The following is a 27314-nucleotide window of genomic DNA, read 5'->3' as shown; positions in this document are numbered from 1 at the left end:
AGTTTGATTAATTAATGACCCATCTCTAACTTTTGCTTAAAGTTAGAGATGGGTCATTAATAATAAAGAACTTTTGCTGAATATTAAGTTGAAAATTATGTACTGGATAATCACAAAAGAATTGAACAATTTAAAAAATTTATGCGCAAACTAAACAGGATACAAAAACAAACACATTTTTTGAAACGATGTGGACTTCTTTTTTTTCTAACTTACAAGTTACGAAAAAAGTTTTTACTTAACCTATAAGTTAGGAAATAACTTTAGCCTGCACATGTTCAATGTGGGCTCCATGGGTAACCATGACCACATCCTAACAATACTCAAATTTATCCCATATATTATGTAAGGTCTCGGCATCAATGGAATTTACAGTTTTATGAAGTATGCTTCTGAGTATCTGCAGATTGTTTGGAGGAGGAACATAAACTTCAGCTCTGATGCAGCACCATAAAGTCCAGAGGCATTCAGATTAGGTGATTTGGGAGGCCATGCCTTTTGCCTCCAGGACCTATCCATCATCTGGGCAGTTGCACATTTAGGAATCCTGTTACTGTACTGTAACAGTCAAGCAGTGTTTTGGAGAAATTGATTTTTCAGCAAAATCAAAATTTCTCCAAAACTATTACGCTATGGCATTAACCAATTCTTGTATATATCCAAGTAAGCAACTCTGGTGACAGGTTGTAAAACAAGGTAAAAAGAACTGTAAATCTTGTGTTGAACATAGTACAGAAAGCATTCACTTTTAGACTGTCTTGCAAATGCTCAACTCTTGCATGAAGGTTTTCTATTCCCCATATCCTCAGAGTGCAATGATTCACATAGCCTGTGATGTGTAAACTACTTCATCACTAAACACAACATGAGATAACAGACCATCTTCTTCAATCCAGCACAAAAATAAATTCATTACAAAATTTCTTTAATCATCTGCAATATGTAAGCTAATAGGTCTGTGACTGCTCATATCACTTTTGGATACCCATTTGTAAATTGGGGATATGTTTGCACATCTCCAATCCATAGGGACCTCTCCTGAATCCAAAGATGCTCTCATAATTATGGTAGGAGCTTGCTTACCTCCCTTTGCTGCCTCCTTAATATAACTGGATAGATCCCATCCACCTCAGGCACTTTTCTTTTTTTTTTTTTTTATGTTTAGCTTCAACAATTTCTCTTCCACTTTCCTCTCAGCTACCACAAAATCATTTAGCTGTTATATTTTGATGAACTTCTGGCATTTCCCTCCCTAAAGAACTCTTCATGCATGAATGTAGAGGCAAAATACCTATTCAGTTTGTCAACAACCTCAGCTGATTCATCAACAATTAAACCATCAACATCAAATGGACCAATGTGATTCAATCCCTTCATTCTACTGTTAATATAAGTAAAGGAGTCTTTTCTGCTTTTTTTGGCATTATTTTCCAGAGAATTCTCATAATCTTCCTTAGTTTGCCTGAAATCCTTTGTAACTTGATTACTGACTAGTTTATAACTCTTGACTTTGCACAAATATCCAGTTTATGAAAATCAATGTATGCCACACAATTCAATTTCTTTCCAGTGGATCTTGATAAAATTGGTTCTTGAATAAATACTGGACAGATACAGCTGACTATGTCTCCATAAATCACACCACACACTGCAGCTTCTCAATTGGTTCGCCATCTTGACAATTTTGAATTTTTCTCCTTTTATAGGATTGAAATGAACATACTACAAAACAGGTCAACAATTAACACTAAGATCACCCTTTTCATCAGAATAGTTTACTTTACCACACACAGCACTAAGTGAACAGTAAACTATTCTCACCGCTAGTCTGACCAAAGAGCATACACCAACTACAGTACTTCTAGGCTGATTACACAGAATCTTAGAAAATTGGAAAATTTATGAACTAAGGTGATTCAATGTGATCAGTTTAGAATGATTTAATATGTTCTAGTTGGTGAGAATTAAGCGTTTCTTTTTATTCGCACAACACTCAAGTAGAACTATAAATTTTCAGAAGTTTGTATCTGCAGTCCAGAAATGTGAAATCCAGAATTCTGGACTGCAGACACTACTTTTTTAAGCACTACTTTATACAACAGTGGGCCTACAGAATATAAATACACACTGAATCCTAGCCACACTCAATTGTGCAGTGCTATCATGTGACATATTTCTTGGATTTTACTTTTAAAATGGCATCAAAAAAAACCAAGAAGGATGAAATAATGACAATAGGAATGCAAAGTTAGTAGTGATACTAAAAGAGAATATAAAATAGCAGAAATTATGAATAACACTGAAACTGCCCAAAATTAGAAAAATTATTGTATAGCCTACTTTTATGCAATCATTTTGATATCAGTATTCTAATTATGCTATAAAGAAACAACGATAATTATAAATAGCCAAAGCTTTATGGAATTTTTAAGTGAGATAAAATTAAACAAAGACATTTGTCAACAGGTCTGCAAATTTGTTCTTTATTATTTCCTTGTTTATTCTTTGTTTGTTTTGAATTAGATCAGATTTGCAAGCTTGTTTTTTTTAAACCACTCAAAAATGAGTGGTTTAATAAACAATTCTACAGTGGATGATGACTTGCCATCATCCCTTCCATCTTAAGCATTTCAAGATGTGTGCCAAATTGCTTCCTGCATTAGTAATCAATGTTAAACTATGTTATATAAATTAATTTGTTTCTTTATATGCATTATTTATTTTAAATTTATTTTAAAATAAATAAACATTATTCATAGTGACTAATGTTTATTTATTAATCATTTATTAGTTTTCATTTATTAGTATTTATTTATTATTAGTCTTCCTTTCTATTTATCGTTTTGGGTAAAAGTTATAAAATCTGGAAAATTCTAGAAAGGGTTTGGCTCCAAATTGGATGGAGAGGGATAGCTCAATCTATACTTATATCATACAAAAGTTTCATCCTTAAATATATGTGATGTACAAACGTGCGTGTGTGTGTGTGTACATTTTCAAAAATAAAAGTTCCTATAATCTTCACTTCTAAAATAGTAGAAGCTTACCACTCAAATTCATGCTCTGGAGAATCTGTTGTATTGCAATGCAGTATAAGGTCTTGGCCTGGAACCAAAATTATTCCCTGACCTGCTTCATCTTCATTTGTAAGTATCAAGTTATCTAAAATATAATTTTTTTTTTGAAAAAAAAAAAACATAATTAACAGACTTCTTCAAGGAAAAAATATGTTATCTGTATATATAAAGTAAAATTAATGCAACACAGGTAATACATTGAAAGCTCAAGTCCCTATACTTACTCAAAAATACATGAAAAAAAATGCTACTCAGTGTAAGCTATTGCACTAGTATATTATATTATAAATTGTAGTGTAGGATATTTTTAAGGGACATCACCATATTATAATTAGTACCATATTGAATATATTGTGTTATTACTTTTGCAACTTTTAACTGATACCATACACACCACATAAGCTTAAGGGTTTTGCTGACAAATGTCCCCAAAATTTATCAATTCTGATATCAACTAGGCATACTTATAACATATTTCATCCAGGAAGCCAATAGTAATTGCAACTAAAAAACAAGAATAAACTGTTTAAACGTGGCAACCCTATCAGTAATCAGGTTAGGGAGATTGTTTTTAATGTTTATATTTATTTTAGAAAAAGAACATCAATGAACAAATAATCACTTAAGAAACCCATCCTGCTACATGCATAGCATATTTGATGATTAATTCTAATGTATCTATTAAATAACAAGTAATATAAAAAAAATTTTTAAAGTCAATTCCTACTTAGGTCAACAAAGAAAAATTTTATTTTAGTTACTTTTTATTAAATAATTACAATTAATATAAATATGTATATACATATGACAGAATCACAATATTAAGTGGCAAAATAGAAAGCGAATTTCCTTGCAATTTTACATTTTCCTTTCTATATATGGTGTTGGACTATTATTTTTATTTGCATGTTTCATTTTCCATTTTGTTCCCTCCTTGACTCAGACTAGAACCCAGAATGAAAAAAGAATCTGAAAAAGAAATTTTTTTCCAGCAATCTACACGCAACTGACAGTATTTATTCCTAAATTTATATCCTGCTAAATATCTTATTTAAGAGAAATTTTTTTCTCCCATATAAAACTAAAATTAATTAATTAAATTTAATTAATGAATTAATATTTGAAAAAACTGTATTAACATCAAGTGTCATCCACTACAAGTTTAAAAAAATGTATTTGAACTTGAGTGGATGAATAACAAAAATTTATCAAAAAATTATTGATTTTCGCAAGAATTGAACTCGCATTCTTCACCTTCATGGGAAAAATACTGAAATCCTTGCATTTTACCGATTGAGCTACTGCCTGTTGATTTCAATTTTATTCCTAAATTTATATCCTGCTAAATATCTTATATAAGAGAAATTTTTTTCTCCCATATAAAACTAAAATTAATTAATTAAATTTAATTAATATTTGAAAAAACTATATTAACATCAAGTGTCATCCACTACAAGTTTAAAAAAATTTATTTGAACTTGAGTGGATGAATAAAAAGTATTTTATTAACGATTGAAAATTTGAACAAGATATATAAATATATATAGGGAGAGTGTGAACTAATAGTAGGAATTGAAAAACAACAGCAATCCTGCTGCAGCTAGACCAATATTCATTATGCTGGGAAAGAAGCACTGATGTAAAGCTGTTTTAACTGGTTTTTTCAACAGTTTTAATTTGTCTATAATATAGTTCACAATCTCAGATATTTTGAAATGACTGATAAGCCAATAGTCAAAGGAATATTAACTCAATAAAGACAAAATCCAGTTCAGAGGATGTGCAACTTCACTTTATCATATTTAACCAATCAGCTGAATCTCCAGCACAGAACTGAAAATCAAATATATCAGATCTTTTAATAAAAAGTTCTTTAAACCTGATATTATTTCTTATTGTCATAATCATCTATTTAAGACAGTTATGTGGCTTTAGAGACCAATAAAGAATTTTTATATAACTTCACAAAACCTGCTTCACTGAAAACCACAGGAATATTTAAATAGTGGCATGATTATAACAGTATAAAATTACACAGAAGAAAATACCATTTCGAATATTGGATAAAAATTTGGACTCTTTGTGACAGCAAATCATCCTATGTACTCAGGTCACAAAACTACACAGGAAAGATTTCAGGAGCAAGGCCAGAAAAAAAAAAAAAAAAAAAAATCAAGGCATGCATGTTTTATGTGAACTTATATATGAGCTTAGTGGTCATTATGTTAGTTATGACGATTTCCTTACTTCCTATAATTTAGGTCAACTATTTCTAAAACGAAAACTAACTATGCTTGGCATGGTTCAAAAAAATAAACCAGAGTTACCTCAAAATATGAATAACAAAGTCAATAGTCAATTTTTATTTTACAAATAGTAGTGAATTACATACCAAAAAAACACAAAAACATGGTTTTTATATGTACTTTACATCATGATAAAGAAATTACTAGTAAAGACAAGAAACCAAAAATGATTTTGGATTACATGCTAGTAACTACAATCATTTCTTTCTTTCTTTCTCTCTCTCGCAGCTAGGTTTCGATTAGGATGATGATGAATCAAAGGCTTAAACATAATATTTGACAACAGATTTAAGTTTTTTTTTTTTTTTTTTTGACGTCCCTGTAGATCTGTACTTTCAAAAATGTGACTGATTACAGGCATGCAAGAGTGGCATTTTGGTGTTTCAATGTAATTTTATTTTCTACATATCATTTCAGAAGTTGTTTTTGGGGAGTTTTAACAAGAAGTGATTCCAAATGGACTGAGAAAATATCCTTAGGTTGTAAACTGGAAGAGACTCTATATCTGATTTTTGGGTGGTTGTAACAAGAGGTGAATTCTAACTGAAACAGGAAGTACCCTCAGATCATCAAATGGAGGAGATTCTTCATCATTCCATTTGCCAGGGCACTAATCATTGCAGCAGTTCTTGGGGTCAGGGTGGAAACAGTCTAAATCATACATGTCAAAAATTAGATCCAGTCATGTTTTTTTGGTAGGACACAGCAATAGTACTAGAACCATGTCATGTAGTGCAGCCAGATGTGATCCAAATTCTTTGGAAAAGATTATAGGTTGTATATAATACCAAGTACATACATACACACTGGACACATATCCAATGAGTTTAATAGCTGTTTCAGATTTTCTAATACGTGGTCATCTTATTGCTAGAAAATCCAATTGTTGTTAAGAGTAATTAGTCCTCTTCATTCAAACCAGATCAAACTATTTTTAAATCTGTATACTGATACACAATCTATTTGACACTATTGGTAGCAGCTAAGCATGACATTGAAACCTACTATACTCTTTCCATACATTTTATTCCTTGTTAGAACAGACAGTTTTTCTTTTATCTTCTAAATCTATCCAAATATCTGTTTTTGTCATTTTCAGCTTAGTTAAGGAAATTTGACAAATACATCTGCAATTTATCTTTTCCAATATCTGCATTCTGGCCTCTTTGACATGACTTGCCTGTCAATCATTTTGATGTATAATTTCATTCATTTAAATTAAAAATGTCTCCTTATTTCACCAAATTTCATTCTATAACAAGCAATGGACAGAAATTACACTATACAATTATACTAATAATTGAGTACTGTTTCCAGGTATGAAGGCCCCATTTTAGGAAGGATGTAGAGTTGCTAGAAAGAATACAGACAAGGGCAACAAGATTGGTGTGGGGAACGAAGGGATCCTCTTACCAAGAAAGGCTTAAGTTCGCAAATTGAACCATCTAGAGACTAGGCACCTGTGAGGTGAATGGTTTGAGCAAGCTCAATGCTGACGGGATTCTTCTTACCCATATTACAAACCAGAGGGAGCATAAATTAAGTTGAGTAAAGACAGTTGTAGAATAGATGTGGAAATTTGCCTTTAGCCAGCAGGTAGCCACAACAAAGATGGAACAAAGTTCCATCTTTGTTGTGGAAGTTGGTAGCTTAAATAAATTCAAGAAAGAACTGGACAAACTTTTAGAGCAAATGGATGTGTTAAATGGGAATTTTTTTTTTGTTTTTTTTTTTGGCCGATTCTGTATAAGCTTACTGTCTTGCATCATGTGCCTCTGCTAATGCTATAGATAGTATAGTAATCTCAGAATACCTTCCAATCTTATCCAAATATTTCTAAAAAATATAAAAAATCATGACCATGTTTTCAGGTTAGATTAAGATATTCCCAAGCAGTTCTGGAAGTAACTTCAACAAATGCAATCACACATCAAAGCTCTTTGACATGATTCACCAATTAATTAATTAATTGGTGAATCATGTCAAAGTGGCCAGTGAGTCACCATAAAAAAGCAGATTTTCAACAAAGTCAAGGAACAGTTAGGATACTGTGTAAACATACTGCCTGCATACCAGCCTTGATTCTTTAGTATTATTTGTTCAAGTAATATTATATTGCTCCATGAGAATTTTAAAATTTGTCAGACCACCTGCTATAAATTCACATTAGATCAGAAATAGCTGTACAGGAGTGATACACGTTAAAGTAACATACCAATTCACAATAATCCTCAATAACTTAATAACTTACAAAGAAGAACAATTCACAAAATTGTTCTACTATGGCTTAACCATTCAAAAATATAACTTCTTCGTCACAGAACTACAAGGGCCATTCAATAAAAAAAAAAACTATAATTTTTAATTATCATAATTAACCATGCTGTTTTTATTTCTAGCTGGGCAGCAGAATTTAAGACCAAACCAAGCTGCATCACATAGTAACTGTACAGTTAACTTGTTTGCACGTTGTAACCGTGATTGTCAGTCAAGTTTATTCCTGTTCAGTTTCGTCTATGTAACAATGGACATGACACACAAAAAAACAGTATGCTTCTCTCGAATTTTGTTTCCATCTCAAGAAATCATCAGCTGAAGCATATGAATTGTTAAAAGAAGATAAGGCTTATGGTGAATCTATGCTTCCATGAAAATTAATAGTCCTGGAGTTCAAATCACTTTTGTTATCACAGAAACCACAAACACTGCTTCTGTAATCACAAGAGAAGATCACCATATAACAGTAAGGTAACTGGCACAGATGTTGAGAATATCAGTAGAGAGCATGCGTGGTATTCTCTATGACCATTTGCATATGGTATGTGTTTGCACATGCTGGGTTCCAAGACTACTCAACACCTGAGCAACAGCGAGTACACATGGAGGTTTGTCAGGAGCTGCAACGGATGGTTATTGAAGATGAAGCACAAGATAACAGCGGATAAGATGTGGCTTCATCATTTTGAACAAGAGAGTAAGCAACACAGCTCTGTTGGAAGTCTGTGTCATCAGAAACACTGAAAAAAAGGAAAAGTTGTGGCTTCTGCAGGAAAGGTTATGATCACCTCTTTTCCTGATATTCAAGGAATGGTATACCAGTATGCTGTGCCACATGATCACATTCGTTGCAAACAACCACAACTGCACATAAGTGGGTGGATGCTGCATCATACCAATGCACAACCATACACTGCTCATACTACCAACAAGTACTTAGCCAGCATGAATGTCAATTGTGTTTCTTATCTGCTCCGCAGCTCTGACCTTGCAACCTGTGATTTTTTTTTTATTTTTTATTTCCAACGTTAAAGAAGGAGCTGCGGGTAAAACATTTCCAGTTGTCAGAAGAAGTTGTAAAGTCGTTTGTAAAGTTGTTGTTGACATTTTTAAAGAAGTTGTAAAAAAATGGCATAATTGTTAGTAAGTGCATTTCATTAAATGGGAACTACTTTGAAAATGATTAAAAGATATATTGTGAAAAAAAAAATTTTATGATCATTCTTTATTAAGCAGCCCTCGTACATGTGCATGAGTCTGTGCAAATTTTGTATGGAAGTGAGATAGTATGAATCCCCCCCACCCAACCCTGTCTCCCAGTGGCTTGCTTTAGTGAGTACAGGATGTATCCCTGCCTACTAACTTTTCCAACATTTCCTGGGCCTAAATAGGCTGTTACTACATTTTCCAATTTCCCATGACATACTCCACTCAAACTTAATAAAATATAATGCATAAATATAATGTATTCAATAGGTAATAACACATTTGTAATAAGCTGTTTGTTTGTTTGTTTGTTATTTGGTTTTTAGGAGCATTAGCAACTAAGGCCATATTGCTCCGGGAATATGCAGTGGTCATTCCCTGACCTTTCCGCATCCTCCGTATTTGGTGGTGACAGGCTCGAAACCTGGTCTAATCAAGAAGCGTGTGCTACGCACTGCTGCTCCTTCCCACCTGGCTACGGAGGCACCCTTGTAATATGCACAAAAACAGTAATGTACAAAAAATAAGGAATACTGATAGGTAATACAAATTACATAAATAGCAATAAGTAAAAATAATAATAACAGATTATTCCTCTTAGATATGAAATAGAATTATTAATAATAATAATAAGGCAAAGGTAAAGAAAGCCAACGCAACAACGACAAGAAATAACTTAAGCAGAAAATTAGTTTCCCGATACGGCACTCTAGCGCTGCTCGCTCGGTAAACAGACGGTGAGAGTTATCGGTCTGAAGCAAAGTCAAGAACAATATATTGATTGACAGGTAAGCATGGAAAACAATGTGCTGATTGGTGTGCGAACACAACACACAATAACATTGGTTTAGTATTACTTTAGTAGCACTCAGAAGCACTAATGGTAACTTGCCCTAATCGCACATGCCCTAATGAACGGTGAAAAAAAAAGGTCAGGTTACATCCACTTGAATCCCATGGGAGCTTGATCCCCTCCCGAAGTGGAGGGGTAACCTAACATTTTTTTTCTTTAGAATCAGTCACAGTTAGAAATACATTCATAAAAAAAATTTTTTTATGACTGTATTTTTATTTTCGATTTTGGTTCCAGACCAATAACACCTACCATCTGTTCATCGAGCGAGCAGTGCTAGAGTGCCATATCGAGAAACTATTTTTCCGCGTAAGTTATCCGACATTTCTCGTCATTCTCATGTTGGCTTTCTTTACCTTAGCCATATTAACAAAAACAAATATGAAGACAATAACTAATCTATTAAAACTAAACACTGGTCATGTGTCCTCAAAACATGGCACAGCCTTCTACTGAACATGTCAAGGCTAAATGGTACAGCCAAGTGATCCAAATAGAAGGCATGCAACATTTGTTGGCCCTGTACTGGTTTAAATATATTGGTTAATTGTACAGTTAATTTTAACATCCTTCTCCAAGTCATTTTACTTGAATCCATATACAGGGTGTCGTTTAAGGGAGGTAGGTAACATCTAAAGGAATGTGAATCGCATAGAAATCCATAACCGGAAATGTCATGGGAAAGTAGTAGCACAGGCACAAGAAGCAGAAATGACACAAGATAGTAATTAGTGGCAAACATTTATTTGACATAATATTAACAATGGAGTACGAGATGGATGCATTTCATGATGTTACAACACATGCTCGAAGGTTCCACCATGAGATGCGATGCATGCGTTACACCGATGCAGCATGGATTGGCAGACACGGTCGAACACACCTGGAGTTTCTTTGACAGTAGCAGCAGCGCAGACGAGTCTCGCCACAAGATCCATTTCCGTCTCCACAGGCGATTCATACATGATAGATTTGAGGTCGCCCCACAGAAAGAAATCAAGGCTCGATAAATCAAGGAGCGTGTAGGCCAGGCAGCGGGTCCACCACGGCCAATCCATCGACGCCCAAAATGCCTGTTCAAATAGTCACGAACACACCTTCCATAATGGGCAGGCGCCCCATCATGTTGAAACCAAATGTTGCGTCTCACATTTGCTGGAACATCGTCAAGTAGCTCTGGTAGAACTTGTTCAAGAAAGATCCGATATTTAGCGGAGTTCATGCAGGATGGTAACAGGTATAGGCCGACTAAGCAGTCACCGACCATACCTGCCCACACATTTATTGCGAAGCGATGTTGTGCCACATGGGACACTGCTGCTCCTTCCCACCTGGCTACGGAGGCACCTGAATAAGTATAATGCATACAGTTTACATTAGAGAAAAAGAAAAAATGGGGGGCAGTGGAGAACCCAATAAGGTGGTGGTCAGCAGTCACTGCAACACCTGATTGCAATGACTGCAGTGCCACAATTGACAATTGCTCAACTACAGTATGACTAAATTTTTATGAGTGAAGAAGTGCAGAATATAGAATGAAGGGCATTCAGAGGAAAGTGACCATTCTGATATTCCCTGTCAGAGACTTGGTAATTCGGAATCTCCTCTTCTCAATCTTCTCTGGCTTAAAATCTCTCTACCTCATTGTGTCAAATTCATCTGTTGTCTCTACCGTTCTCCCAACTCCACTAATCACTTGGAGCTTTGACTTCTCTTTGCAAATTGACTTTCTCCAGTCCAACTTTCCTAATGGTGAGGAAATTTTCCTTGGTGATTTTAATGTTCACAACTCCAGTTGGCTTCCATTTTCTAGTCACACCGACCCAGCTGATCGAGGTGCTGAGGCTTTTGCAATTACTAATGACCTTGCACAGATTGTTCAATTACCTACAAGGATACCGGACAATCGTAACCATACAGCCAACACGCTTGATCTTTTTCTCACAAACAACCCTTCTAAGTACGCGGTCGAAGTGAGTGGTTCTTTAGGCCACCTCAGATCACAACTTGGCAATTGTCTCTTCTCCAATGGAGCCTTTATCTCATGGCTATTCCCAACCTCGTATTGTTTGGCATTACAAGAATGCAAAATGGGATGATCTGCGAGATTTCTTTTCTTCTTTTACTTGATTGGATTACTGTTTCAAAACTTCTTATGTCAACGTTTGCAGATCGTGTTAGTGAAATTATTCTTGTAGGAATGGAATACTTTATTCCACACTCCACTTTAAAATCGCATTCTTTATCTAAACCTTGGTTTTCCAATAAATGTGCTAAGGCTGTTAAGACAAGAACGTTGCATATCATAATTGGTTTGTTTCCAATTCTTCAATTTCATTTTCTGCCTACACCAAAGCTCGCAACAATTCTAAAGCAGTTATTAATTAGTCCAAACTAGATTTTGAACAGACTAAGAGTAGAAAACTTGCTTCTTGCTCTAATGGTAGCCGACCATTCTGGTCTCTTGCCAAAGCTATTGGCCGCAACTTTTGCCCATCTCTGCTCCCACTTCTGTTGTCACTTCAGCCAAGGATAAAGCTAACCGGCTAGCATCTCATTTTTCTTCCAACTCATGTATTAATGATCTTGGTAAAACACCTCCCACCATTCCCAACGCACTCCATTCAATGCCTGCTGTGGTCTTTCATCAGAAGGATTTTGACGAATCTTGATGCAAACAAAGCTCCAGGTCCTGATGGTATTTCTCCACTCGTTCTCAAAACTGGTGCTCTTGAACTTACTCCTGTTCTTTGCCATCTTTTTTTCACTTTCTTATTTCAAAGGTGTTTTTCCTCTGCTTGGAAATTTGCCCATATCCAGCCAGTTCCTAAAAAGGGTGACAAATCCTTCTCATCCAATTATCGTCCTATTGCATTATTTCTATTCTTTCTAAAGTAATGGAGAAATCAATTAACCAGCAACTCTTAAAATACCTAGAAACCTTCCATTTGATCAATGGCTGCCAGCATGGATTCTGTCAGTGTCGATCCACTGGTGATATTCTGATTTATGTTACTCATTTATGAACAAATTCAATGGAAAAGTTTGGTGAAACACAAACAGTTGCTCTTGACATCTCAAAGGCTTTCGATCATGTTTGGCATAAAGTTCTTCTAAACAAGCTTCCATCATATAGTTTGCCAACTGTTTTTTTATAATTAGTTATCCAGTTCTCTCTCTGATCACTCACTGAGGTTGATGGTAGATGGCTCTCTGCCTTCTAACTTCTCCACTAATGCTGGTGTCCCACAAGGTTCAGTTCTTTACCCCACTCTTTTCCTCTTGTACATTAATAACCTTCTTCCATTGACTGGAAATCCTATCCATAGTTTTGCTGATGATAGCACATTGCATTCCACTTTCCATTTTGAGAAACCTTGCCCTGCTCAATCAGCTTCAACTTCTCAAATATCCACAACCAATTCCTTAAATGTCAATCTCCAGGTAATTCTCCAGTGGGGCAAAGACAACTTAGTCGATTTCAATCCTTCTAAAACTCAGTCTTGTCTTATATCTCAGAAAAAGGATTCTTCAGCTCCTATGCTTATCTTTGGTGTGCAATCCGATTTCTAGGCAAAATGATATATCTCTTTTGGGGATTACCCTGACTTCTAATCTCTCTTGGCACAAGCACATTACAAATATTGCTTCCACTGCATCTAAAAAACTTGGTTTTCTCTTTCATTCTCAGCGTTACTTTTCTTCCAAACAGCTGTTCACCCTGTACAAATCCACCCTACCAGGGAATACTGTTCCCACATCTGGGGCGGTGCCCCCAAAACCTCTCTGAGGCTTCTAGATTTCATTCAGAAGAGGGTAGTTAGGTTAATTAATGACTCCTCTCTAACAGAGTCTCTTCACTCGCTGTCTCATAGGCATACTTTTTCGGCTGCATGCCTTTTCTACAGATACTTCCATGGGCACTGTTCTTCTGAATTGGCTTCTATAATTCCTACTCTCTCTTTCAAAACAGTTTGAACATGTGCTGCTACCAGCCAACATCTATTTACTGTCCAACTTAAAACTCACAGAACCAACTTTTCATCTTCCTCGTTTATTCATTCAACTACCGTTTTCTGGAACAACCTTCCTTCATATGTATTTCCTGAAAATTACAATCTACAGAAGTTCAAGTCTAATGTCAACCAATATGTTCTTTCATCTTCTCAACCTCCAACCCAAGCATGGTACTAAGCACTATAGGTTCTGATACCTCTCGTGTTTGGGGTTTTCATATGGGGAAAAAAAAAAAAAAACAACCCATACGTAAAGGGGTTCCATCTGCCCTATCCTTTAATTTTACTACTGTGCAGCAGATTTTTGGTTGAGTTGTACATACTGAATGATATGCCAGTTAACGTCTAATTGGATGTTACCCAGATAAAAGGTTCAGTGGATATCCATTTGTATGCTGTTGAACCCAATTCACCACACACACTTAAATTTAAATGTTAAAATATCTATCAGAATTATGTCAGTGTGATTATGAAATGATGCGCTTGCTCATGTGACATTGCGATTATTGTTTAACCTTAGAAATTTTTGCCATAAAAAATATAAAAGAATCTATGCTGGTGTAGAAAATAACTGCTACTGTATTATTTTTCCCCTAGAGTGTTTGGGTTTGATTTATCTTGTTCCCCATTGATGTATGCAGGAAGTGAGGTAGTTGGGAAAACATTTTTTTGGATAACAGGTCTGCTGTTAAATAAAGATATTACAAGGCCTACTCAATAAAAAAGTATCATAATTTTTTTTTCAAAACACATGCTTATTAATCATCCATATTTTAATAGTAATTTTCATAGTAGTCCCCATTTGATGAAATGCACTTACTCCAACATTTCTGCCATTCTTCAAAAATATGATGAAAGCAATTTTTCAACATGCCTTTGAGAATCGACTGCAATGTCTTTACAACTTCTGACTGGAAATGTTTTCCTCAAAGCTCCTTCTTTAACTTTGAAAATTAAAAAAAAAAAAAAATCAAAGGGTGCCAAGGTCAGAGCTGTAAGGTGGATAAGGAGCACATTTATGCTGGCTAAGTACTCGTCATTAACTCATCACTGGCTAAGTACAAAGTACAGTATGAGCAATATGAGGTCTCGCATTGAGTTAAGGTCCCATAACAGTCATATGACATGACACAACATGATGGTAAATCATTTCTTAAATGTTAGAAAATAAGATACCCATAATCTTTCCTGTAGAAGCCACAACTTATGCTTTTTTTCAGTGTTAGCAAAAACATACACTTCCAAACAGATTTGTCACTTACTCTGCGGGTCAAATTATTGGATTGTTTTCTGCAGCAGCAGCACGTTCGAGGGAACCAGAGAGGATAATACTCTTGATTTGGTTATCAGCAGTGATCATTCGTGTATTAATAATTTGCAGATAAAGGAACCACTAGGTGGCAGTGATCACAGTGAACTGATGTGGGTTTTACTTAAATATATAATTACCATCAAGGGTAAAGGAAAAGGTTTTTGCTTCCGTAAAGGTGACTACAGTGGTCTCAGACAGTTTTTAAATTCTGTACAGTGGGATCAACTGATGTTACCAACAGCAAATTCAAAGTGGAAAGCAAGCAAGGAATTAATTGTGGAAGCTACTAAAAGTTTCATACCTATTAAGAAATATTATTCAAGGTTCAGGCCTAAATGGTTATCAAATGAACTAATGAGACTCGTAGTTGTTTGGTTTTTAGGAGCATTAGCAACTAAGGCCATATTGCTCCGCGGATATGCAGTGGTGGTCATTTCCTGACCTTTCCGCATCCTCCATATTTGGTGGCCATGGGCTCGAACCCCGGTCTAATCAAGAAGCGTGTGCTACGCACTGCTGCTCCTGCCCACCTGGCTATGGAGATGCCAATGAGACTCGTGACAGAGAAGAAAAATGCATGGGATGCATATAAATTATCAGGTGACATAGATGCATATGGCAGGTATAAGCTAATCTGTAATCAATTCACAAAGGAGGTTAGGCAGGTGAAGGCAGATTACGAGAAATGTTAGGTAAAGGATGCTAAGAAAAACAGCAAGGATTTCTTTACTTATATAAACTCTAAAAGGAAGGGGATGAATCTGATTGGTCCACTTGATATCGATCTCAGATAGCAACAAAACTGAATGAGTATTTTGCATACACATTCGCACATGAGGAGTTATTAAGGTATGAAAATGCCAGAAGGTTATCAAATTGTAGCAGGGTGCTTAATGATTTTGTAATAACTGAGAGCAAAGTGGAGAAGAAATTGTTGAAGTTAAACATAAAAAAGGCACCTGGGGTGGATGGGATCTATCCAGTTATATTAAAGGAGGTGGCAAAGGAAGTAAGCAAACCCTTAGCCATAATTATGAGAGCTTTCTTGGACTCAGGAGAAGTATCCATGGACTGGAGATATGCAAATGTATCCCCAATTCACAAAGGGGGATTGAAGAGTTACATGAGTAATTACAGACCTGTTAGTTTAACTTCTGTTCTGGGTAAAATAATGGAGTCACTGGTTAAAGATGCATTGCAGGATCATCTAGACAAGGCTGCAGCAATAATTCAGACACAGCATGGGTTTGTTGAGGAAAGTCTTGTCTGACAAATTTGATTGGTATTATGATGTGGTTACAAAGGAACTGGATGCAAAAAATAATTTTGATATCATATACTTGGATTTCAGGAGAGCTTTTGACACTGTTGCGCATGGAAGACTACTGTACAAATTGGAGCAGAAAGGTATTAAAGGTAAGTTCCAAAATGGATAAAAGGATGGTTGAGTGGGAGAAGACAAGAGGGTGGTAATCAATGGGTGCTGCTCTTCATGGACTAATGTTATTAGTGGAGTCCCACAGGGTTCGGTGTTGGGTCCACTGTTGTTTTGTATATTTATCAATGATATTGATGAAGGTATATCAGGCTTAGTGTCGAAGTTTGCAGATGATACAAAGGTTGGCAGGGTTGTTAATGACAGTAATGGCAGTGTGCTACTGCAACAGGTTCTAGAAAATTTGGGCAGATGGGCTGAGAAGTGACAACTGAAGTTTAACCTTGACAAATGCAAAGTACTGCATATGGGTAGAAGTAACCCCAGAGAAACATACCAACTATGTGGTACTACACTTAAGGTGGTAGAAAATAAAAAAAAAAGACCTGGGAGTAATTGTGCAATCAGATATGAAGTTTTCTGAGTGATGCAGACAGGCTGCCAGGGCAGGTCATGGGGTTTTGTCAATGATATATAGGAATTTTGCTAGCAGGGAAAAGGAGGTGACTGTCCCTCCGTATAAGGCAATGGTCAGGCCACGCCTTGAGTACTGCATACAGGTCTGGAGGCCTCATTTTAGGAAGGATGTAGATTTGCTTGAGCATGTACAGAGAAGGGCAACAAGATTGGTGAGGGGAATGAAGGGATCCTCTTACCAAGAGAGGCTTAAGTTCTGCAAATTACAGTGGCTGGAGGCTAGGCACCTGCAAGGTGATCTGATTGAGGCATATAAGGCCTTAAATGGGCCTTATACACTGAATTCTGATGGGATTCTTCCACTTATTCAGATTACGAACCTAAGGGGGCATAGATTAAAATTGAGGAAAAATATATAGAATAGATGTGCGGAAATTTGTCTTTAGCCAGTGGGTGGTTAATTGCTGGAACAAACTTCCATCTGTCGTTGTGGAAGTTGATAGGTTAAATAAATTTAAGGAAGGAGGAACTGAACAAACATTTAGAGGGAATTGTTTCGTAAATTTTTTTTTGGCTGATGCTGCATAAGCTCATACACTTGTTTTCTTGCATCACATGCCTCTATTACTACTACTACCTTCAGCAACCACCCATTGTAACTCCTGAAAAACTTCCATGCAAAAACACATCATATGCAAATTCTCATCTCTGCCAGTTGCCTTAGTGTTATGCGAGAACCTTCTCTTGTGATTACAGAAGCAGTGTTTGTGGTTTCTGTAGTGATAGCAGTGGTTGGAGCTTCAGGACGACCAACTTTTGTGATTGAATCATGTCCATCTTTAAACTTTCTAAACCACCTGCAAGCAATGCTATATGGAAGTGTAAACTCAAAACATTAAGCTGCTTAACATTTCATATCCTTCAGCTGATGGTTTCTTGAGACAAACAAAATGAGAGCAGCATACAGTTCCTCACATGTCATAAGCATTTTTATGTAGGCAAAAACTGAACAGGCATCAACTTGACCAACCATCAACGTCACACCAAGCACAAGAGTCAACTGCATAGTCACTATATGATGTAGCTTGATTTGGTCTTAAATTCCACAGCTCAGCTAGAAATAGCAAGCACTATGGTTGTTTGTGAAAAATTATGATCATTCTTTATTGAACAGCCCTTGTATTTGTTCTTATTGCCAAATGCAATGCCAGAAAATATAATTATAATGTGCACCCTTCCAAACTTTGTTGCCTGTTTTTTCAAAAAAAAAAATTTGTCCTACATGCATCAACAGTGTAGCTGATTGCATGATTTTTTTTTTTTTTTTGGAATGGCTGCTAAAGAAGAGAATATGAAAACTAAACATACTATTCTCTATTTTTGGAATAGAAATTATGAAATAATAATAATTATTATTATTAAATAAACAAAATTATGAATCTATTTAAATAACAATAAAGCAAATGAATTATAGCTATAATAATCCATAATTTCAAATAATTAATTTTAATTAGATAATAAAAATAAATATTATAAAATAAAATAATTAAATTATATATAGTTAAAAGAATTATCTTGTCCTCTCACATTTTTTGTGGCCAGCAGGATTTAAATTGCTTAGTTACTGGAATGGTCTGCTGACAGCAACACAAGCTTAGCCTTCACCACAAATGAATTGTACAATTATTGCACTGTTTTCAAACAGCATTTGCCAACTTTTTTAGTCATAGAACACTTTTTATCTTACAATATATTTATGAAACATTCTTTTGTGGCTATTTAGTCTTTGAAATAAAAAATACATAATTAATGCTTAAAGATATTTTATTTTTGAAACCAAAATCAAAAACACACTGCACTACCCTTATAATCCGGACACCTGAATTCAGATAAAAAAAAAAGAAAAGATTTTATTGTGTCATTTAATATTTTGTGCTGAAACCTTTTGCTTTTATGACAGCCTCCAATCTTCGCAGCATACTCTCAACCAGCTTTTTATAAATGTCAGGTGATATGTTCCTCCACTCAGCCTTTAACGCAGCCACCAGTTCAGCCTTGTTCTTTGGGTGATCTTGACATGCACATACCCGACGATCCAATACATCCCAAAGATGCTCGATAGGATTCAAGATCAGTGGCATTGTGTGTTGTCTTGCAGATACAGGTATGTGTTTTCCCCAAAGTATTGCCATAATGTTCTAAGTGCATAATTATCCAGTATATCCTGGTATTGCACAGCATTCATCATTTTCTCAATAACAACTAATGAGCCCAAGCCTCGATAACAACTAATGAGGTTCACACTCTACCAGTCTGATGGCAGTTTCTGAGTGTGGCGAATGCCAGGGGAACAGTTCCTTCCTGATTGTATCCTCCCAACAATGAAATTTGGTGGGAGGATACAATCAGGAAGGAACTGTTCCCCTGGCATTCGCCACACTCAGAAACGGCCATCAGACTGGTAGAGTGCGAACCTCAACTCGTCTATCCATAGGACTGTTTTCCACTGCTCTACACAGTCCAGGTTTAAGGCTCCTTACACTATGTTAATTGGCATCTAGCATTTGTTCAGGTGATCAATGGTTTGTGAATAGCTAAATGACCAGTGTAACCCATATCATGTAGTGTCCTTTCTCTGTACTAATGCTGACATTAGTTCCAATACTCTCACAGAGGGTTTGTGTGACTTGAGACAATGGCAAATTACGATTTGCATGCACAGTTCTTCGCAGAATTCTCTTGTCCCGTTCTGTTAGTTTTCTGGGTTTACCAGGCCATTTTTTTGGCAGATTCAGTCCCATTCCTCTTCCATTTGCATATGACGTCACTAAACATTGACCTAGGGATCCCCAGATTGACTGAGATGTCTCGTACAGAACGCTTGCTTTTGTGGCATCCTACTATCATTTCATGTTGTAAGTCTTAATTCTGTTGAACGTGTCATCTTGCACACCCACTTTTGCAATTGTCTGTTCAAAGCTCAGTGTGCATATTTATAGCAGGTTCTGTGACATGTTGCATGCATAGGACCTGTTTCCCTATCCATGGAGGGGGTGTCTAGATATTAATGGTAGGGCAGTGCATATCATTAATGCACAATTTCTATCAGAAAAACATGCATAAAGTATTATAAAAATCCACTCAAAATTAACAACTGCATTCTACATAAAAAAAGCTACATGCACACAAATGTGTTGAGTAAACATGTCATATTAACCCCAGGGGCTCACATCTGGTGAGTATGGGCTTGGCACACCCAGGATACTAAGCTGGATATCATCCTTCTCTTTCTTGGTGATTCCCTTCTACCAGGATTTTTTTTTTTTTTTTTTTCATACAAAAAGTGCTGTACACTTCATATATGCAAAATTTAAATTGTAAAAAAAAAAAAAAAAAGATGAGAATGGCTAAATAAGCAGATTAACCTTTTGACAATGTAATGCCGTCTCTTAAAGATTAATCTATCCAATACTTTTAAAATTAATGCATTTAAAAGTACATTCTGAAAACCAGGGATATTCTGGAGACAAATAATTTTGAGAAATTACCGACAACCGAATTCTAGAATATTCACATAGTATTAGAACAAATTGAAACAGCACTGTTTATGCATTTCTGTGTTGATAAATTTCTGCATACCAAGGTCAATGTTATAGTTTTTGTCCCAGAAACAGCTAGAAACCACTTAAATTTGAAACTAATAGTAACAACTAGCATAGTTACTAAGTATATTATTTTGACATCAATGTAGTTTGCTCCCCAACCTAAGCATTATATTCTAAACCCTCACTTTTATTAATTTCGGAGTAGAGATTTTTGCAATAAGAAACTTAGTTCCAGCCTATGAACAGGAGCTGCATACTAAAGTATATGCATGGGTACACCTTGGAAATAATGTACAAGCTTAGGTAGCAAGACAAATCTGCCACAGTGAGCAGTTGAACTATTGTGTAGATGCAAGGTTTTGCTGCCAGGAAATGAACACCCAGAAGAACTTACAGAAAGAAAAAGAAATTCAAAAAGAAAAACCTTTAGATCATGACATAATTTAACAAAACTTTACCAGTGCAGAAAACCCTAGCAACAATTTACAAGACCGTTGCAAGTAGTTATACAGGGGTGTTTTGATTAAAAGCAATGGCACAATTATGCCAATGAAGCGCATTAGGGGCACACGACCAAAAGGGGCCTACTGCCCTCCTGCCCGAAACAAAAAAAAATTCGAGTAAAATTGTGTTTTTTAGTTATGTTTATGATAAAATTTACTATATTTACAAACAATTTTTTTCACACGAAGCATGTTTATTGTTAGCTAGCTGCACAACTCCAGTGAAACTGCAGTAAATAGAGGTGAAATGGTATTAGCATAACTGCTGCTTCCAGGGCAATTTTTAAGGATTTGTGACTGCAGGGGCCAAAGTCAAATAGGGACCCATTATTATTGAGTACAGTATTACTATTGCATCTATATTTCAAGGGAGCCCACACTAAACTTTCCATTGGGACCCACTCTCTCTAGTTACGTTACTGATTAGTGCCTTTTAATCAGTAACGTAACTCTCTCTAGTTACGTTACTGATTAAAAGGCACTAAGGTCTATCTCACTTCTTTATTGGTTTAGGTTGTTTGCTGTCTAAACCTTTGTCATATTTGGACAGATATTTTTGAATTTATTGATATAACTGGACAATTGGGAAAGTTGCCCATCCACAGGTTAGTCTAAAAACATTAGTATACTTCTCAAATGGCATAAATCCTTGAGTCCTTGAGGTTGTCACAGACATTCTCTCAGATATGCCAGACAAGCTGTACTTGCTACCTGGGAGTCTAAAACGCTGATGGAACTGATATTCGGGTGACACTCAAGTCAAGTGGACCCAATTTCGGCGAAGTCCGGATGGTCTGTGACAGCCAAATCCTCTGCTTGCACCTTCACGATGGTGGGACTGTTAGTAATCCTGGGTATAACCCCCATGCACAAGTACATGGTGGGTGACCACCCAGGTGTGAACCAACGTAAGCAGGGGTCGAGGTGTGGCGCCCACACCACATGGAGGAACGCCGCCCCTCTATGTTACCAGGCAGTACTAGGTGGAAGATGACTCTCATCAACCGATGAAATACCACCACTTTGCTTATTGGAGGCTTGAAGTGGTGGAACCCATGTTTAGTCTCTAGAGCTAAGTTCCGGCCAACCCTTCCCTATCTCTTCCATCATGCAGTATGATTGATAATTTTTGAGGTTATGATGAATGTCGTGGCGAGATCCAATATTCCTTACATTTTGAGGGTACAGCTCTAAAACAGTTTTCGAGACCGGCCGCTAGTTAGTACACCGGACCGGACCTATTGGTAACTCTCTAGGAGGCTTCCGGATCAGCTAGTGTATAATCTTGCTACCTCTACTCTGCTAGATAGCGACTGGAGGGAGTCCGAGTACTGTGTATGCGGGGGGCATTGTCGAGGCCACGTTATGTCAAGGATCTGGGTATGTTCTTACCATGTGTATGCCATATCCAAAAATTTCATTACTTCATACAGCATGTCCCACCCACATTTTCTTACTATTGAATACACCATGAATTGTCAAACTAATAGAGCAAGCTTATCTGCGAAAAGATCTAAACCTCCCAAGGACTTCCTAATTCATTTCACAAATATACGTGGTCTCAATTCAAATCTCAACGATGTCCATTTCCACTTGCAGCCTGCCAAACCTCATGTACTTTTTCTGACAGAATCTCAGTTATCGGTTGATTCAACTACTGCTCATCTCAGATGCCCAAATTATTCGCTGTATGATTCCTTTCGCCTCAAAGGTAGTACTTGTGCATATGTCCGTTCTGATATTCCCTGTCAGAGATTTGGCAATTTGGAATCTCCTCTCTTTGATCTTCTCTGGCTTAAAATCTCTCTACCTCATTGTGTCAAATTCATCTGTTGTCCCTACTGTTCTCCCAACTCGACTAATCACTTGGAGCTCTTTGACTTCCTCTCGTTGCAACTTGACTTTCTCCAGTCCAACTTTCCTAACAGTGAGGTAATTTTCCTTGGTGATTTTAATGTTCACAACCCCAGCTGGCTTCCGTTTTCTAGTCACACCGACCCAGCAGGTCGAGATGCTGAGGCTTTTGCAATTACTAATGACCTAGCACAGATTGTTCATTTACCTACAAGAATACCGGACAATCCTAATCATACAGCCAATACGCTCGATCTTTTTCTCACAAACAACCCTTCTAAGTACACGGTCGAAGTGAGAGCTCCTTTACGCACTTCAGATCACAACTTGGTGATTGTCTCTTCTCCAATGGAACCAATCTCATATTAGAGCTGGAAAAGGAATTAGAAAATGTGAATTGGAATATTATCGGTTTGGCTGAAACAAGAAGAAGAAATGAATCACTTATAAGTTTATCAAGTGGAAATCTGCTGTACACCAATGGAAACAGTGAAAGGAGTGAAGGTGGAGTTGGGTTTCTGGTCCATAAAGATTTTAAAAACAACATTTTGGAATTCAAAAGTACATCACCAAGGGTGTCAAGACTAATACTCAAGATTTCTAAGAGGTACAAGCTAAAGATTATAATGATTTATGCACCAACATCGAGCCATGATGATGAAGAGGTTGAAGAAATGTACACTGAAATTGAGAGTCTTCTAGATGAGCAGAAAACCCACTACACTATTATTATGGGGGACTTCAATGCTAAGGTTGGAAAAAGGCAAAACAGCGCAGAAAGAGGAACTATAGGAAATTTTGGAATTGGTGAAAGAAATAAAAGAGGTGAAAGACTTGTGGAATTTGCAGAATCTCAAGGAATGTCAGTAATGAACACTTTTTTCAAGAAAAGGGTGAACAGAAAGTGGACATGGAAGAGTCCAAATGGATTAACAACTAATGAAATCGACTTCATCCTCACTAACAGAAGATATATTGTGACTGATGTTACCGTCCTGAATAAGGTAAATGTTGGAAGTGATCACAGAATGGTAAGATGTACACTTGATATAAATGTAGGAAAGGAAAAAACTGACTCGAGTAAATAATACAAAGGTCTTTGAGATAACAGAAGAGGAGAAAAAGCAGTATGTACTGGAACTTAAGAACAAGTATGAGCTTCTGCAGACTGCTGAGGACCAAGATATCGACGAGGAATATTACAACTTTTTGAAAGTGATAAAGCCCAAGAAACCTATAGGGAAACAGAAATCCAAAGAAGAAAAAATTAGTCAAGAAACACTTGTCATGATGAAGCAAAGACGACAAATGAAGAGCAAGAAAAACACTGACAGGGAGAAAATTGAGTATACTGAGTTATGCAAAGCCATTAGAAAGAGACTCAGAGAGGACATAAGAAGATTTAACACAAGAAAAGTAGAACAAGCATTAAGGGAAAACAAAGGATTTAAATCAGCAGCCATGAGCAGTAATACAGAAAGACAAATGATACTGAAACTGAAGAATAGCGATGGTGTACTTATAAACAGCAGAGAAGGCATAATTCAAATAGCAGAAGTCTACTATAGAGAATTATACAAGGAGCGAGGGAATGATACCAGCAGTGGGGAAGATGGATTGCAAAGTAGCAACACATACGACATACCCGATATTCTTCCTGATGAGGTAGAACATGCATTGAAGAAAATGAAGAATCGGAAAGCCCCGGGGGAAGATGAAGTTACTGTAGAGTTGTTAAAATTGGGAGGAAGAGACATAACACAAAAACTGGCAAGGCTCTTCACAAAGTGCATTAGAAAAGGTGCGATGCCTAAGCAGTGGAATAATGCAATCATAGTTTTGCTGCATAAGAAAGGAGATAAATCAGAAATTGGAAATTATAGACCAATTAGCTTGTTATCCCATATCTACAAGTTGTTCACAAGGGTCATTACTAACAGATTAGAAAGAATACTTGATGAGAATCAACCGAAAGAGCAAGCTGGCTTTAGGACAGGATACTCAACTATGGATCACCTTCACGTAATATCACAGCTAATGGAGAAAGCAAATGAATATAAAACACCATTATGCCTGGCATTTGTGGATTATGAAAAGGCATTTGACTCCATACAGCATAAGGCAATGTTTCGGGCACTGGAAAGACAAGGCATAGATACTCCATATATTATGATTTTGAAGAAATATATGAGAGTGCTACATCCTTTATTAGACTAGACAAAGACAGTAGCAAATTTAAAATCGAGAAAGGAGTTCGACAAGGAGACACAATATCTCCGAAGCTGTTTACTGCTGCCCTTGAGGAAGCTTTCAGAAGATTAGACTGGTCGCAGAAAGGAGTCAATGTGAACGGAGAGTACCTAAACCATTTACGATTTGCAGATGACATTGTGGTCATAAGCCACGATCCCAAAGAATTAGAGGAAAATCTTAATCAGTTATGCACAGTTAGTAAGGATTTTGGACTAAAGATGAATATGGCTAAAACAAAAGTAATGATGAACAAGTATGCCACGGAAAGGGAAATAATGATTGAGGGAGCAGTAATTGAAAAGGTGGAGTCATATACTTATCTGGGACAAGTTATTAGCTGTAATAATGATAAATGGCTGGAAGTCAAGAGAAGAATAAATTTTGGATGGATAGCATTCAGGAAATACAGTCACATACTGAAGAGCAATATCCCAGTTTGTCTGAAACGTAAAATAATGAATCAATGTATACTCCCCACCATGACTTATGGAAGTGAAACATGGGCACTCACCAAAAGAATGGAAGAGAAGCTAAGAACTACACAGCGAAGAATGGAACGAATTATATTGGGAATCAGACTGTTAGATAAGAAGAGAAACACGTGGATTAGGCAGCAAACTCAAGTAAAGGACATTCTTATCAAAACTAAAGAACTAAAATGGTCTTGGGCAGGACACATAGCTCGAAGACATGATGACAGATGGACTAAGAAAATAACAGAATGGTACCCAAGAGGAGCTAGAAGAAAACCTGGAAGACAAAGGCGGAGATGGATAGATGAAATTCATGAGTTTTTGAGTAGTAAATGGATGGCCAGTGCTCAAAACAGAAGGAACTGGAAAGTTGCTGGAGAGGCCTTCATCCTGCAGTGGATTGAAAATGGCTGATGATGATGATGATGATCTCATGGCTGTTCCCAACCTCGTGTTGTTTGGCATTACAAGAATGCAAAATGGGATAACCTGCGAGACTTCTTTTCTTCTTTTAATTGGTCGGATTACTGTTTCAAAAGTTCTGATGTCAACGTTTGCTCAGATCGTGTCAGTGAAATTATTCTTGCAGGAATGGAATCCTTTATCCCACACTCCACTTTAAAATCTCGTCCTTCATCTAAACCTTGGTTTTCCAATAAATGTGCTAAGGCTGTCCAAGAGAAGAATGCTGCATATCGTAATTGGCTTGTTTCTAATTCTTCAGTTTCATTTTCTGCCTACACCAAAGCTCGCAACAATTGTAAAGCAGCTATTAATCAGTCCAAACTAGAGTTTGAACAGGCTAAGAGTAGAAAACTTGCTTCTTGCCCTAATGGTAGCCGAGCATTCTGGTCTCTTGCCAAAGCTATTGGCCGCAACTTTTGCCCATCTCTGCTCCCACCTCTGTCCAAACCAGATGGTTCTGTTGTCACTTCAGCCAAGGATAAAGCTGACCTGCTAGCATCCCATTTTTCTTCCAGCTCATGTATTAATGATCTTGGTAAAATACCACCCACCATTCCCAACACACTCCATTCAATGCCTCCTGTGGTCTTCCGTCAAAAGGATATCAGAAGGATTTTGATGAATCTCGATGCTAAGAAAGCTCCAGGTCCTGATGGTATTTCTCCACTTGTTCTCAAAACCTGTGCTCCTGAACTTACTCCTATTCTTTGCCGCCTTTTTTCACTTTCTTATTCTAAAGGTGTTTTTCCTTCTGCTTGGAAATTTGCTCATATCCAGCCAGTTCCTAAAAAGGGTGACAAATCCCTCCCATCCAATTATCGTCCCATTGCAATTACTTCTACTCTTTCTAAAGTAATGGAGAAATCAATTAACCGCCAACTCTTAAACTACCTAGATACCTTCCATCTGATCAACGATCACCAGTATGGATTCCGTCAGTGTCGATCCACTGGTGATATTCTGGCTTATGTTACACATTTATGGACTAATTCAATGGAAAGGTTCGGTGAAACACAAGTAGTTGCTCTTGACATCTCAAAGGCTTTTGATCGTGTTTGGCATAAAGGTCTTCTAAACAAGCTTCCATCTTATGGTTTGCCAACTGTTTTTAGTAATTGGTTATCCAGTTTTCTCTCTGATCGCTCACTGAGGGTGATGGCTCTCTGTCTTCTAACTTCTCCACTAATGCCGGTGTCCCCCAAGGTTCAGTTCTTTCCCCCACTCTTTTCCTCTTGCATATCAATGACCTTCTTCCATTGACT

At 36.7% G+C, this 27314-nt stretch overlaps 1 protein-coding gene across 1 annotated transcript in view; it reads right to left on the bottom strand.

The window, feature by feature from the left end:
* The window catches only part of LOC150080702 (neuroplastin-like), a 178770-nt gene that overhangs the window by 53299 nt on the left and 98157 nt on the right, over positions 1 to 27314 (bottom strand). Inside the window, exon 5 of the mRNA XM_090381942.1 lies at positions 3048 to 3162. Coding sequence (XP_090238068.1) covers positions 3048 to 3162 — 115 coding nt within the window. The remainder of the gene's footprint in view (positions 1 to 3047; positions 3163 to 27314) is intronic.

This window comes from Mastigoproctus giganteus, chromosome 9 (genome assembly GCF_048544385.1).
Source record: "Mastigoproctus giganteus isolate SK-2022 chromosome 9, ASM4854438v1, whole genome shotgun sequence".
Lineage (NCBI taxonomy): Eukaryota > Metazoa > Arthropoda > Arachnida > Uropygi > Thelyphonidae > Mastigoproctus > Mastigoproctus giganteus.
Note: the sequence above shows the minus strand (reverse complement) of the source record. Positions and strands in the feature narration are given on the sequence as shown.